This window comes from Anolis carolinensis, chromosome 2, assembly GCF_035594765.1.
Source record: "Anolis carolinensis isolate JA03-04 chromosome 2, rAnoCar3.1.pri, whole genome shotgun sequence".
NCBI classification, from domain to species: Eukaryota; Metazoa; Chordata; class Lepidosauria; order Squamata; family Dactyloidae; genus Anolis; species Anolis carolinensis.
Window position 1 is genome coordinate 146,055,198 of NC_085842.1, and position 15,018 is coordinate 146,070,215.

Here is a 15,018-nt window from a genome sequence, read left to right on the forward strand (position 1 = left end):
CAATTCTGATTCCTTGACACTGGTGTGGTTTACTCACATACAGAAAGGAAGCCTGTGTGCCTTGTATGTGAGTTACAATTATTGAGGAGAGTATGGACCAAAAAATGTGTCCTTGTGGATTATGTTTCCAGAACATGGCTTTGTTTTCTGCAGCGTACAACAATGCTTACTCAAACCAAGATTTCCAAGAGCACCTGGATCTTTCTTAACTTCTTCATGAGTTGTTGAGTGCATCTTAGCTGGTACAGTTGTTATATGTCACTTTGTCCCTCTGTCTATCTGTTTGCTTTGGCAATCTTTCCCCATCTTATAACATGATGTAGTGCTACTAGCAATGACCATTCCATGCAGCAGTAGTAGCGTACCATGGCTGTCCCCAGTTTATTGTTAAGGGTCATTTGCTAATGAAATTAACAAGGAGGAAAACATCTGAGCCTTTATTGAAGTGGCAGGACATTTACAGAGAATGTGTGGGGCAGGTACTGCAGTGAGGGGTGCTATAGGGCGAGTGGTGGAGTGCAGTGCTTGGCGGCATCAGGCCCATGTCTGTCTGTGCCTTCCCTGACCCGGGTTGGGAAGTATTCATTTCTGCAAAGAAGAACAAACAAACGATGGTCGATGGTTGGGAGCAGCAAGGGTGGGAGTGTTTTTCTTCCCAATGGAGCTGCTCTACTACACATGGAGAGAGAGAGAGACAAGCACACACACAAATACTGACATAACACAGTGAACAAGACACACATCACGACTATAAGACATGGGTAGCACATAGGCTCCTGTTGCTCTCGAATTTATTTTGAAATTCCCAGTATGGGCTGTCAATGTCTATTGCTACTGTAGAGAATTGCAAATACCAGGTGTAGCCCATGACTTGTGAGGTGGGCAGGCATTGCTTTCCTAAAGGAACTTTTACTTTAGTTAAAAGTGCACTTTTCTAATGGCATAACTTACCTTTGTCAATGTGTCTGATACTCACCTCTGGAAAACCTAAAGGTCTATAATGCATTAGTGCATTATTTGCAATTCCGCATTATGTATGTTAAGGTAAAGGGCAGTGTTAGACAAAGGTTTCAGTTCAGTTAATCCTGCTTTTTAAGTAATGTGATCTACTAGGTTCCAAGCTTGGCACCAGCCATCCCTTACTCAGGTGAGTAGACAGGGAGCAGCTGAGGAGTTGTCACATGAGGAGTTCTAATTACAAGGCTGGGACATTATAAAAGAGCTCTGAACATTCCTTATACTGCAAATCAAAATTGGATTAGGGACATCTTCTCTTCCTATATCAGGTTGGGAGGGAGAAATCAGGGCATAGACAAGGAAACTTTGTCTCTTCCATAATTTTAGTGGGCAGTGATGAAGACTCTTCTATGGAGAGTGGTGGATCCATCCATAAAGACTCCATGTGGCCCAGTAGCTCATCTGGCTCTGGAAATACTTCCTGTGATGCATAATTCATATGACCTTAGTACCACCAGTACACAGGCAGGGGACTTCTGGCCCTCCATGTATTGGGGCATACAAATCGACTCAGCCAGATTTTTCCTGTCATAATGATAGTGAAACATGTTGTCTCTGTATTTCCCTTTATAGAATCTGGACCCGTCTTTCAATATCAACAAGGTTGCCTCCCAGCCTAATTTCTCTGTTTGGTGGGCATCGAAACAGCAATCTGGGAAATGGCTGGAAATACCTGACCACCCTCTGTCCTTTTAGACTCATGTTTAGCTGTTTGAGAGAAGCCCCCCCCCCCCCCCCCCGCCGCTCCAAATCCTCCAGTCTGAAAGTAGTCTTGTTCTGCCTTGCCAAATTTCTCTCGAAGGCCCTAAACATGAAACAGCCAAAGCACAAACAAGTCCTTGGATTAATCCGGTTAGAAAACAGGAAAGGAAAGAAACAGAAAGTTAATTTCTTGAATCATTAAGACCTCCTCTATCAGGGGAAAGTTAATGACAGTCTGTCGAAGAGACCAAGTAAGATTAATAATTTTCATCAAGAGGGAGAAAAAGGGTGCATCATAAACATGATATTTATATGTGTGGACCTCTAAGTAGAAGGGCTCTGCTCTGTGAAATGTGTGCTTGTACCTGAAAAACCCAGTTCCTTCTTCCATATTGGAAGAAGTTGTTGATTATTTTGCTACAGAGGATTGGAAAATATAGATAAGGAAATAGAGGAAGGGTTGATCTATAATATTTCAAAAGTGGGAATAATCCATAGCCGCAACACATATCCCGAAAGGTCAAGATCATTGGTTTCTCATTGTTGCTTTTAACGTAACTTTTTGTAAGCAGATGTCGGAAAATTCCCATCGCTCTTAGATTTTAAAACATTTCGGCATGCCTTTTGAGTTCTTTGTATTACACCTGGATGCATCAAAGTGAGTAATAATTAAGAAGAAACTATATCCCAGTCAAGGAAGCTTTTACATTAATGTTAGGAGTTAAATGTGAAAAAGATGATATAAGTCCACGTATGAAAACAAATGGTTACTGTTGTGGAAAATGAGATTTTTGTCTTTGAGATTGTTATTTTTCTTGTGCCTTCAAGTCAGTTTTGGTGGGACACCAAAAGGACACTATTGAGGGGATTCTTGGCAAAATTTGTTCAGAAGGGTTTGCTTTGTATTCCCTTGAGGCCAAAACAGTGTGACTTTTTAGGAACACCCAGTTGGTTTCCATGACTGAGTGAGGATTTGAATCCTCTTCTCCAATGTCATAACCCAACGCTCAAACCATTGCACAGCATTGGCTCTAGTTAATAATAAGTGGTGGCTTCAAAAACCTGTGTTATTGCAGAAAAAGAGGGCATGAGAACCATAGATCTATGAAATGCAGGTAATTGTTGGCACATGAATGAGAATAGGGATCTCTGAACACTGTTTCATAGTTTGTCATTATTATTTTTCGTATCAGGAGCAACTTGAGTCGCTTGAGTAGTTTGTCATAAGCACTGCATGTACCTTTTAAACTGTAACTCATGAAAACTATAATGATTACTGTTAAAAGTCAAAGTGGCCATTGTACTGTTTGGCTTGGGAGGCTGAGTTTGCACTGAGTCTAGTCATGTCCTGAGTGGTCTTTATAACAATTTTTGTTTCTGGTTTTTAAATGGAAATAGTAGTGACCTTCACTTTAAGACCACTGACAGCAACACTAAAATAAATAGCTCAGGCTGTCCTGCAGAATTCCATGGGACATAACCCCCAAGTTTCCAGATAAATCGGGCATGTTAGGAATTGTGGGAGATGAAGTCCTAAACACCTGGAGGAATGAGTTTTCCCCTGTCTGAGACAGATGAATAGATCTTCCCAGGATGCCATCCTGGGAGTTCTTTTGCGGTGCTTAGGTAGAGAAGGCAAGCAACACTGCCCCCTAGTGGGGACAAGCCAAAGAATTACTTTTTAGTCTTGACTGCTGTGTGTGCAGATGAAATAATTGTTTCTCTAGAGGCAACACTCTTTCAGAGCATTGAAATGATAATAGATTTTGAAATTTATGAAAATTTTGTTATTGTCTCCAAGGAAGAAGATTTGCAGGTTTTTGTAATGCTCGCAAAACAGCTTGTTGGTGTTGTCAATGCTGGTCAAAGGTAGGAAAAGGTAGTGAATGTTTATATGGCTTGTGGGATTTATTTGTAGTTTTCATTTTATACCAGTTTGAAAATGTGAGTACACATTTTAATTTTATTATTTTCTAAATATTTCAAAAGCATTTTTATGTCTTTTATTCACATATGTAAGTCTCCTTGTTGGTTTTATAGAAGAAATGTACAGTAGTGCAAAGCAGGATTCTGGTCACCTTTAGGGCTAATTTTCTCATGGAAAGAGAAAGGAGTGCGTTTTGGAGATGTTCTTTTTGGAGTTTTTAAGTTTTGTCATTTTGGCGTTTTGGGACTATATGTTGGCAGTGGAAGCTGGGTCTGGCCTAAGCAGGTGCTTCTCCAAGAAGGGAGAAAGGATTTGGTAATATTTGGTATGCATGAAGATGGATGCATGTTGTGTGTGAATGCTGAGTGAAAATGTACCCCCTCTTTTTTTTGTTAACCAATGTAACTGTAGTAGGTTGTTTGTGAATCCAATGTAGTTGCATAGAATCTGTATGTCTGTATGTCTAATGTTCTTTGTTGTTCTGTAAAAGTTCTGATATACCTTTCACACTGAAATTGCAATAAAAAGAACCTATGCTTTAAAGTTATTGAAAAATTATTCATAACAGTTCTGTTCTACCCTGTTTCCCCTAAAATAAGACATCTCCAGAAAATAAGACCTAGTAGAGGTTTTGCTGAATTGCTAAATATAAGGCCTCCCCCGAAAGTAAGACCTAGCAAAGATTTTGTTTGGAAGCATGCCCGCCGAACAGAACACCAGATCATGCAGAATCAGTAAATGTACGTACCATAAAGTGTTGTACATGCAAATATTGGTAGTAACAAGAAATTCTTGATAGGATTCACAGTTTGTCTGGTTATGTTGGTTTATGATGACAACTACTGTACAGTATATAATAAATGTTCATTTTTTTGTTCAACAATAAATGTGAATTTTTCTTCATGGAATAATAAGACATCTCCTGAAAATAAGACCTAGAGCATCTTTGGGAGCAAAAATTAATATAAGACACTGTCTTATTTTCGGGGAAACACGGTAAAAAGGTAACTCAGTTAAACTCCGAAGTATTACAATTTCACCTTTCCCTTCACATCTTTTCATTTCCCCTCACCTTTGTGGTTCCAGAGGCTGGTTTGTTGCTGCTATTGCGGTCAGTGTTTTGGAAGCCTGGGAGGTAGTTAAAGCTGACGCGTTGATCATCCATACGCCGGCTCTGTGTTTGTGCCAGCATATCCATAAAGTTGTCCATCTCTGGTGGTGGGCTGGGGCTGTCCTCTGTATAAAAGAAGCAAAGAGACAGAAGTTACTTACTTCACCAGCTTTCTTGGACCTTCAAAGGCAGATAAACTTTCTGGGGTTTAGGTAGGATCAAGAGATTTGCTCATTCTCTTACAAAGATGCATTCTCCAAGCAAGATATCCCTGGACTTCCCCCTTTACACGTCCCTCTCATCCCAGTCATGTTGAACTTACTCTTCTGAGAATCTGAGCCACTCTTGCTGCTGTGCACAATCTGAATGTTGCAGCGTTGCCCATCTATGCGTCCTCCTTGTACATGGCTCAGCAGATTGAAGAACCCCTCTTGTTCTGGGGAGCCCGTCTACAAAACAAAGAGAGTAATTGAGCCAAGATTGACACCGTCTTCCCAGTGTCTTCAATATCCTTACTGCTCCTGACAACACTTGTCAGCAGTTTGAGAAAACAAAGCTGTGTGAATCTCTCTGGTCTGGCAAGCAATTTGGCAAAACACTGGGAGAAGAGAGGTACATGTTGATACCTCAGTAGGCTTTTCTTCGCTCTTTGTCTAACAAGAAGTTAGAAATACTGGCCTAAATGTAATTGTTAGTCCCAACTGTAACTTTAGAAAGTTGAAACTTCCATTGATTCATCAGGACTATTTTCATTGGAAATAACATTAGGCTTAGTAGATAATCTTGTAGCATCTTTGAGACTAGTGGGGAGAAAGGAACATATTCAGCAAAATACATCTGGTTGCCTTGGGTTTACAGAAAGGCTACCTTCTGAACTTAAAAGCAATGCAAGAACACGAGAGGAGGCTGGACAATAAAGGCAATATTCACTAGAAGTATTTTTATACACCGAGGTCTGAAATTCAGATTCAGATGATCCAAATCACAAAATAGAACAAAAACCAAAACCCATCACTGTCAAAAGGGAGCAGGAGATCACCGCATGCAAGGCAGGCTCTTTAGGAGACTTGTACATACAGATTGTTTGGCTTCGCCTCTACCTCTCCATGTTCAATAGAAGAACACCAATACAAATAAAAACAGATGAGGGGTTCAAAAGAAATAGATGTCTGCTTCTGATGTATGAGCTAGTTGAGCATATTATTCTATCACCAGTGTTCAGGTAAGAGTCAGTTGCTAGTCTGTCCATTTCTGTATGTGGATTGGGGAGAAGGTATCATCATGCCCTTCATTAGGCAAAGGTAAAATGTCTGGGGCAATTTTTGCACTCTTCTGCTTATTTTTAGGATTGATAACAACATACCTGTATCTGCTTATGGCTATCTGCAAGGAATTCTTCACATCTCTCTTTTCTTTTATTAATTCAGAGCTTATTACCATTTAGCTCTCTTATTAGGAGAGCCTTTTTAATATGTCTCTGTTTCAACATTGTAGCAAATTATATTTTTTTCATTGTATTGCTCACTTATATAAACAGGTAGACATGAATTAAATATTTTTATGCAAGCATGCGGAGATTACCTACAATTGCTTTTTATAAACCGTTACCACAAATACTGAAGATTTCCTGATACCAGTATAATATTCTCAGCTCTCCACTTTAAAGTAGTTGTGATCATCTTCCCATCTGCTCTTCCAAGCTTTGGGAGGCAAGCACAGGATTCAAGAAAGCACTGAACCTGTGTGTCTTTATTTTCATATTAGTAAAAACCTTTATACTTCATGCACTCAAGAAACAAACATTATCACCGTGTTTTTCCTTGTTCTCCAGAATAATTTGGCTAGTCTCTGACTGTAATGTATGTTGCAGAAGTATTAAAGTATTTACCAGTTCACAGACGAGTGCGGCGGGAGATTATCTAGGCAAACATAAGCCAATAGATAAGATTCAAAGTCAGAGGGCATTAGATCAGCAGCTTCTGCTCCAACAAGAGGTACCGTTGACTTGGCAACATTAGGAAGGGGTATCTGTTTTAGTGACTAAACAAAATGGCAAAATAACTTGCAGATATATCTAGCTGATTTTGATCTCCAGAATTAATTTTTTCAACATGCCTATACAAGCAATCAGGTTGCTCTTCTGAACCAGAAGTATCACATTTCCAAGAGAGGAGCCTGTCTAGTAGAAATAATGGCTAGCCTTGCCCCTCTGGCTAAGCGATTTGGTCCTCCTCCCTTGACAGCTCAACATGACAAAACACCATCATTAAAGGCTGAAATATGCCCACAACAGTACCAGCCATTTAACATTAGAACCTAATGCCTCCATTTGCACTCTCCACAAATTGTTTCTCCAGCCTTTCTCATTTTTGTGTGTGATGATTATATATATGTGAACCACTGCTGGGGCCTTTTTAGGAAGCAAGTTATATATCCTTCATATACATGGATACATTAAGAAATATTTATATTCTGAAGCTCAAATATCCTTGGTCCTTTCCAGATCTTAAATTCCACAAACTCTGTAAATTCCTGAGAAAAGTATATGAACAGAAAGCCGACTGAAAAGGGAAATATGAAGGTTGTATTTGGGACAGTAATGGGACAGAGTCTGGGAAAAAGAGAGCTTTGGGTATTATACAACAAGATCATATTCCATAAAAATTGAGGGAGTGAAAAGGTTGAAGAAGAGACAAGAGAGTGGGAATCAATATATGATAATCAAATCATGATGGATGGTTAAAGAAGCTGTCCTCACCGTATCAGATTTTGCTTCCTTGTGCTCAATATTATTTCCTCTGATTGGCAGAAGTTCTCCAGGGTTTCCTGTGTGCTTTCCTCAGAATTATATGGGGAATTTATCATATAAAGCAATGGTTCTATTGAATCAACAACATATTGGGTACAATACTAAAATACCGTATATACTCGAGTATAAACCGAGTTTTTCTGCCCTTTTTTAGGGCTGAAAAGGTTCTCCTTGGCTTATACTCGAGTGAGGGTCCTGTACGGCTTATATTTGGGTTGGGTTATACTTGAGTATACAGGTAATCAGAGTTGGACACTCTTACCTTATTAAAGTCTTATTATTATCTTAAATTACAGTTTTATACAAATACTCAACAGCATTTAACCTACTGATGCTTCAATTAATGTAATTTTATTGGTGTCTATTTTTCTTTTTGAAATTTACCAATAGCTGCTGCATTTTTCACCCTCATCTTATATCCGAGTCAATAAGTTTTGCCACCTTTTTGTGCCTCGGATTATTGTCGGATCGGCTTATACTCAAGTATATACGGGTAGTCCATTAAAATATACCATGGCAACATTCTCACAGGTAAATTCCCTCCCAGAGCCATGTTTCCATCTTGAACAGAAAATACATATTTAAAGTTAATTTTTAGTCTAGGAATTAAGTGCTACTCAAAGTGATGGTTCATGAGCCATCAAATGCCAGACGTTGGAGAGTTGGAGAGTTTCCAGGAAAGAAAGAAGCATTTGGAGCCTATGGGTACAAACATGGTACCAATCCCTGGCACACACTGGAAGAAAAAAAATGCCAATTCCCACATCAAATAAATTAAGAAGCAATGACAGAGCAGACAAAGCTATCTGGGGAATCTGTTGTAAATCCTGAGATGTGTGCCTGTACTTTACTGAGGCTGAATTTAAGAACACCTCCATCGAAATTGAAAACACCCCTATTGGAAATCAGCAAGTAAGAACTGACCCTGCTAAACATTTGCAGAAATTATTAGGCTTGTGAAGAGGAAGCGATAGAACTTGGGAGGGAAGGAGGGAGGGAGGGAGGAAAGGATGTCCCTCAGGATGGAGGGAAGCCCGGAAGCGTCTAGATTTAAGGCATTAATCTTCTCTGGGCAAGGCTAGTAGTAAATGTGGTCTAGTCTGCTGCTGCAGAAAAGGAAAGGCAGTGATAGGGAATCCAAGCCTAATAAAACAAAGTTTTTGGATACAGATAACGGCATGATTTATCTGCAAAGTTAAACACAATCCCCAGCAGTGGCATACAGGGCCATCCCTTTCCATTAGGCAGATTGAGGCAACTGTCTCAGGCAACAGATGCTGGCAGCCCTTGGCTGTTCCTCTTTTGATGGAAAAGGACAGCTATTTAACATTTGTCTTAAAGGTTTCAAGTGTCCCAACCTGGTGTTAGTTCTTTAAGTAACTTGCTTTATTTAAAAATGTTATTTTCAGCAATGTAATTATCATTGTACAATCATTTTCCAGTTCATCACTTATGCCACCATTACCATTACCAATACCATTAAAATTAATTTTCCCCAACCCTCCTCCACTCAAACACAATAACCATAAAATAAAATGTTAAAATGGATTTCTCACCTTCCACTTTAAAGACATGTAATGATGATATTACTGTCATTCTGCTAATTTCCTATCTTAAATAATATATTCTTCCATACTATCCCAATACTTTACTAAACCTTCAAAACCCACAAGATTGTTTGCATTTTCTTTTTTCCTCATAAATGATGCAAATGGTTCCCTTTCTTCTATGAACTTACCAAAGACTCTCTATTTAGTTTCTCACTATCAGGTTTGCTTATTTTCTAACCCTAAAACAATTGAGAGAAGATGGCTGGAGCGAGGGGCAAGCGTTAATGAATTTCTGAAGGACACAAGGAAATAGGATGGTGTTTTTCACATTTGCTTGGTAGCAAATTCTTGTCTAATTTTTGAAATGGTTAAATGAATGTCTCAGTACATCAAGGTGATGTCTCTGAAAAGTAGGGAGTTTAAGTAACATGCATGAATAAATCTAGAAGAAAATATGGGCACTAATGAAACAAATGCATTAGGGTTGCTAGAGTGTTGTTGTGTAGAAAAGGGATTTTCAGCAGCTGTTGGTTCTTGCCTAGTTCCATGAGTAGCAACACCTGATGAAATTTCCTCTTCTACACAACGCTTGAAGGTATAGGAGTCCAATCAAGTTTTTAATTTGGCAACTCTATTACTGACCAATAGATGCTGCTGATGTATTAATGGACACAACATACTAAAAATACCCCACATAATATAGTAGGAACGTTGAAGCCACCCAGGCAGCCCAAAACACTTTGAATTAGGAAATGTGCCCTCCTTCCATCTGTAAAAATCAAGCTTCATAGTATCTTAAAGCTGACGAAGGAATTTTGGTTCTTGTGGCATACAACTTTAAAAGCATCTCTCAGTGAGAGCCAAGTGCAATAATAATAAGCACTGAATGATTTGTTCTTCTTTCAGGACATCCCAAATCCGCTCTATATGGCATCCAAATTACTCTGTGCAGTAGGAAAGCAAGCCTTTGCTAAGGAATGAAGGAACAGACAGAGCAGAACAGGCAGAGAAAATTAAGTAAGGTACCAGAAGGTGATAACAGAATACTAAACCAAAGGTCCAGAAGAGAGGTGGCAGAAGAGAACCCACCAGAGTGAGTGACGCATTTTCCTTTCAAGAGGTATACAGCAATCTTAGGTATCACCTGTCTCCATATAACTCCCAACCTTTTGAATTCATTTATCTCCATATAACTCCCAACCAACCTTGTCTTAGAATCATAGAAAATACCACTGATACTCTTTTAATCTAATGGAACTTATTATCCTGCCTAACCTCTACATTTCTTACTTTTGCTGGATATGAGGGCCAAATGTTATGGCCACTGAAGATATTAGCCCCAACCACACAACAGTGGAAGTTGCGGAACCATTCAAACTGGAAGCCCCGCACTAAGGTTCCCTCATGTCTTTACCCCTTAAACCAGTCTTACCCCGCTAGATGGGTTAGAAGCTGGTGCAGCTGGCACTGCTTCTGGATCTGCAACTGGTGCTGCCTCCGGAGGAGCTCCTTCTGAAACTGGAGCAGGTGCAGGCTCTGAATCGGGCTCTTTTTTCTCTTCCTCTTCAGCTTTGGCTTCCACTGTTGTCATCGTGAGACACCTTTTTGGTACTCACACTGCTCAGAATTGGTCCCTTCGCCTTGCCCGAGTGACAAAGCAGTTTATCCCCCTCGAGTGGGCTGCCCAGGACCTCTCTCAGCACTGTGCACTTTGCACACCCTCTGGCTACTATGACAGCCCTGATGCCCTGATGCTGCTCTTAGTGATTTATACAGACTTGCCACGACACTAAGCGTGCGTTCCCCCTTCCCCGGCTCAGTGCCACCCCTCCCCCGCACAGCCTCACTCCGCACAGGGATCAAAATTCATATTTTAATAAACACAGGCGTCCAATCTGCTCTGTCCATTGGATCCCCATAATCTGCATAAAGATTATCCCGGATAATTGTATCAGGAGAGCCAACACACACTTCATTAGTAGGTATGCGTGTATGTATGTGCATGCATGCCAGGCATTTACCACATGTGTGTGTGTGTTTGTGTGCATGTACAGTGGTGGCACTGCAGGAGTATTGCAAAGGAAGTGGACTCCCCTCCCCCCCTAGTTTGGTTGTACATCAGGGATAAACACAGTGTGGCACTCCATATATCACTGAATTGAAACTCCCTGTAGCCCCAATAAACATAATCATGCTGGGGGATGCTAGGAATTGCACTCCAACAACACATGGAGAAACACATTTCACCTATCCCAGTTGTATATAGGCATTCTTTGGATCTGGCCTCTTCCTAAAAATATTACATAGTCTTTCTTTCCTTGCCCTAGTCCAGCAATGATCAAATGTTTCATGGGTTTGGAAGATCATCAGCCTCCATTGCAAGTTGGATATTACACTACCCTGGGTAGGGAACTTTTGGCTTTTTTGACATCAACCCCCCAAACTCTTTGTTGTAGACCTGGATGACTAAGGCCTGATATTGTAAAACATCTGGAGGGCCAGACATTCCATATTTCTCTACTACATCCTTCAGACTTGGATCTAGTTGCTGCCTCTGCTCTGGCTCTTAGATTAGCCAGAAATGGTAAATTTCTGAGGGAACCTCTCAGCTCTTTTGTTGAAGCAGGTGAGATGAGTACCACCAAACTTAGACTAGTTAGAAATATACTGCTATCTATATTACATAAACCAGTGGTTCTCAACCTGTAGGTCCCCAGCTGTTTTGGCCTAAAACTCCCAGAAATCCCAGCCAGTCTACCAGCTGTTAGGATTTGTGGGAGTTGAAGGCAAAAACATCTAGGGACCCACAAGTTAAGAACCACTGATAATAAACATCAGATTATCACTTTTTTGTAGAGCTATAGAACTTCAATGGGCCTTTATGTTAAAAAGTGTTTGGGATATTAATGAAAGATGAAATTCATTGGCATAATGTAGCTCAAACTTACCAGTCACTCAAAGTGGCAATCTTAAAATGTTATTTCAATATCAGATATCTGAGCATGAATGCAATTGGTTTGATTATGACCTAATCTCTTTCTGTATTCTAGAGTCCCATCTCTCTCATTCAGTATATGTACCACATACAAAAAAATGAGGGAACAATTCTGTTGTTGTTCAGATATACTGTGTATCCTTGCAAAAGGGCCATGGGAAATACAACCAACATCCTTTCATACTGCCTGTAATCTATATTTTACTTATTTGTGGTGGATATGGGGATAAGCGAACGAGGTATGACAAGTTTGGGTAGAACTGCATTTCAGACTCAAGGGGTAAAACAGGAATTGTCTCTTTGGATAACAGGCTGCATTGAAGCACAGACCAAGAACGTTACATTTTAGGGTGTCAGAATAGATCTTTTGGGCATATCTGTATAAAAGTTATGGGATCTCCTAAAATAGCTTATACCAGGTGTGGCTATCCAGATATTGTTAAACTGCAACCCCTGTTAATCCTTACTCTTGACTATATTGGCTAGTGAGAATGGGAATTGCAGTTCAGCAAAATTAGGAATTCACCACCCTACCTTATAGTGCTCCAGTATGTTTTAATCCAGCGTTTTCCAGGTGTGTTGGGACTTAATCTCCCAGAAGCTCTTATTAGCATCATGAAGTGGCAAGGGATTATGGCATCTGTAGTCAAAAATGCCTGATGGGTCAAAGAAACGTCCCTGCCATCTCTCTTTTCCAGTCCTTTTCTGTAATTTGGGATGAGTAGCTATGACCTTCTAGATGTTTGAATTGCATCAGATTTAGCCAACATAGCCAGTAGTGAGAGAATATAGAAGGTAAAATTAATCAACTTCTAGAGACCCACAGTTACCTATCCTTGCAGTAAACCGTTCCCTACCAACAACTTTCTTTGCTTTCACAGAGCATCCTTGACTAATAATGCTCATTTCCCCCCACAAACACTTTTAAAACATTTTTAAAACATTTTTTCCTAGTTTTAACAGATGTGCAATAAAGGATCCCCAACATTTAACGCACTTCCCTGGTGGCGAAGTGCGTTAAAGCACTGAGCTGGAGACAGAAAGGTCCCAGGTTCAATCCCCGGGAGCGGCGGGAGCGGCCACTGTTAGCTCCAGCTCCTGCCAACCTAGCAGTTCAAAAACATGCCAATGTGAGTAGATGAATAGGTACTGCTCCGGTGGTAAGGTAACGGCGCTCCATGCAGTCATGCCAGCCACATGACCTTGGAGGTGTCTATGGACAACACTGGCTCTTTGGCTTAGAAATGGAGATGAGCACCCACCCCCAGAGTCAGACATGACTGGACTTAACGTCAGGGGAAAACCTTTACCTTTACCTAACATTTAAAACCAAGTGTAGAATTAATATGTTTTACAGCAAGCATCAGAAATACAGGATAGACACCTTCTAGATCAGTGGTTCTCAACCTGTAGGTCCCAGGTGTTTTGGCTTACAACTCCCAGAAATCCTAGCCAGTTTACCAGCGGTTAGGATTTCTGGGAATTGAAGGTCAAAACATCTGGGGACCCACAGGTTGAGAACCACTGTTAGGAATGGGAAATCTTTGTCCTCCCAGATGTATTATGCTACACAACTAATAACCCCATTAGTTGTCATGCTGATTGGGTTTTCTGAAAGGTGAAATAAAAAATGTCTGGAGCATCAAAGGTTCCCCACTCTACTGACACATAGAAATTATAGGGTTTTTAAAAACCTTGAGAACCTTTGATAGTGCAGCAATTAAAGAAGGGATTGTCAACAACAACTCTTACTAGTTGTTATAGTGATTGTGAGAAAAGGTGGGCATTATTAGTTGGGAAGATCTATTAATGCATAGAAATTTGTTAACTGCCCACTATTTGCAGAAGAGGTGAGCAACTATTGTGGGGCAACAGATATTGGTACACCATAACTCCCAAGTTCCTTCTCCATCGGCTTTACTAGCTAGGGTTGATAGGAGTTGTCATTCAAACATATAGTGGGCCATAGTGGTCCATCTAATTTATAGACAAGAACAGGAGGAAAGAAAAGGGAGGTAGATTGGGAAGCAGGCTTTGACCACCAAGCTTAAGACTTCCGCAGTCACGGCACGAGGAAGGGCTGTTGGGTGTCAAAGGTTGACCTTGCCCATCTATTACTGTTGGCAGGCTTTAAGTCCAACAGGTGGTAAATGAATCTTTGAGGGCATAGGAGATGCCAAGGGATTAGTATAGTTTTGCAAGCTCAACTGTGGCACCAACCCCTGGCCCTAGATTAAGGCTGAGCTCTATTGCTATAGCAGGCGATGTGCCCAATGGATCTTGGCAGCAGGCTCCAGGGTAACATATTATAATTGGGAAGGGCAGCAGAGGAGAAGGTCAGACACTAATGACAACCACTTCTTGGGACAAGAGCAAAGGTAGACTACAGTGAGGTAGGCCAACAGGATGAAAGGGGGCTGGAAGCACCTGGTGCGTTGTGCCACTCTCACTCACTTTGTGAGGCATTTTCGTAGTCCTGATACTGGAATAGCGAGTACTAGAATCATAGTCACCAAGAAAGGTGCTAGGCAGAGCCTGATACTGGTGACCTGGCATAGATAAGGCCCGAAGTGAGCAGCAAAACAACTGTGGGCACTTAGCACTTCCAAGACTCCTCTTCTTCATCATCACCTAAGAAAATAAGAACATGAGAAAAACCACGTTGCTGGATCAAAGTACAGGCAAATCTAGTCCAATGTTCTGTTCACATAATATACAACCAGTTGCCCAACAAGAAAGCCATTAGCAGGATACGTACATCAGAACGTTTTGCCCAACAGCATTTGTTATCTACTAATAGGCATTGAGATACCCATGCCTCTGTTAATGGAGGTAATATAGAACCTTCCTGACTGATAGCCATGGAAGATCCTAACCTCCAATCCTTTTATAAAACCCATCCAAGCT

The 15,018-nt window shown here is 40.6% G+C and overlaps 1 protein-coding gene across 1 annotated transcript; it reads right to left on the bottom strand.

Annotated features, from left to right (window-relative positions):
* Window positions 1-421: 421 nt before the first annotated feature.
* On the bottom strand, window positions 422-10,880 carry pcp2 (Purkinje cell protein 2). The gene is made up of 4 exons (XM_008104345.3): window positions 10,549-10,880; window positions 5,080-5,206; window positions 4,719-4,882; window positions 422-588 (listed from the first exon to the last, which is right to left on the bottom strand). Exons 1-4 carry the CDS (start codon window positions 10,705-10,707, stop codon window positions 583-585), a joined length of 456 nt encoding a protein of 151 aa, XP_008102552.2. The 5' UTR covers window positions 10,708-10,880; the 3' UTR covers window positions 422-582.
* Between the last annotated feature and the right edge of the window lie 4,138 nt (window positions 10,881-15,018).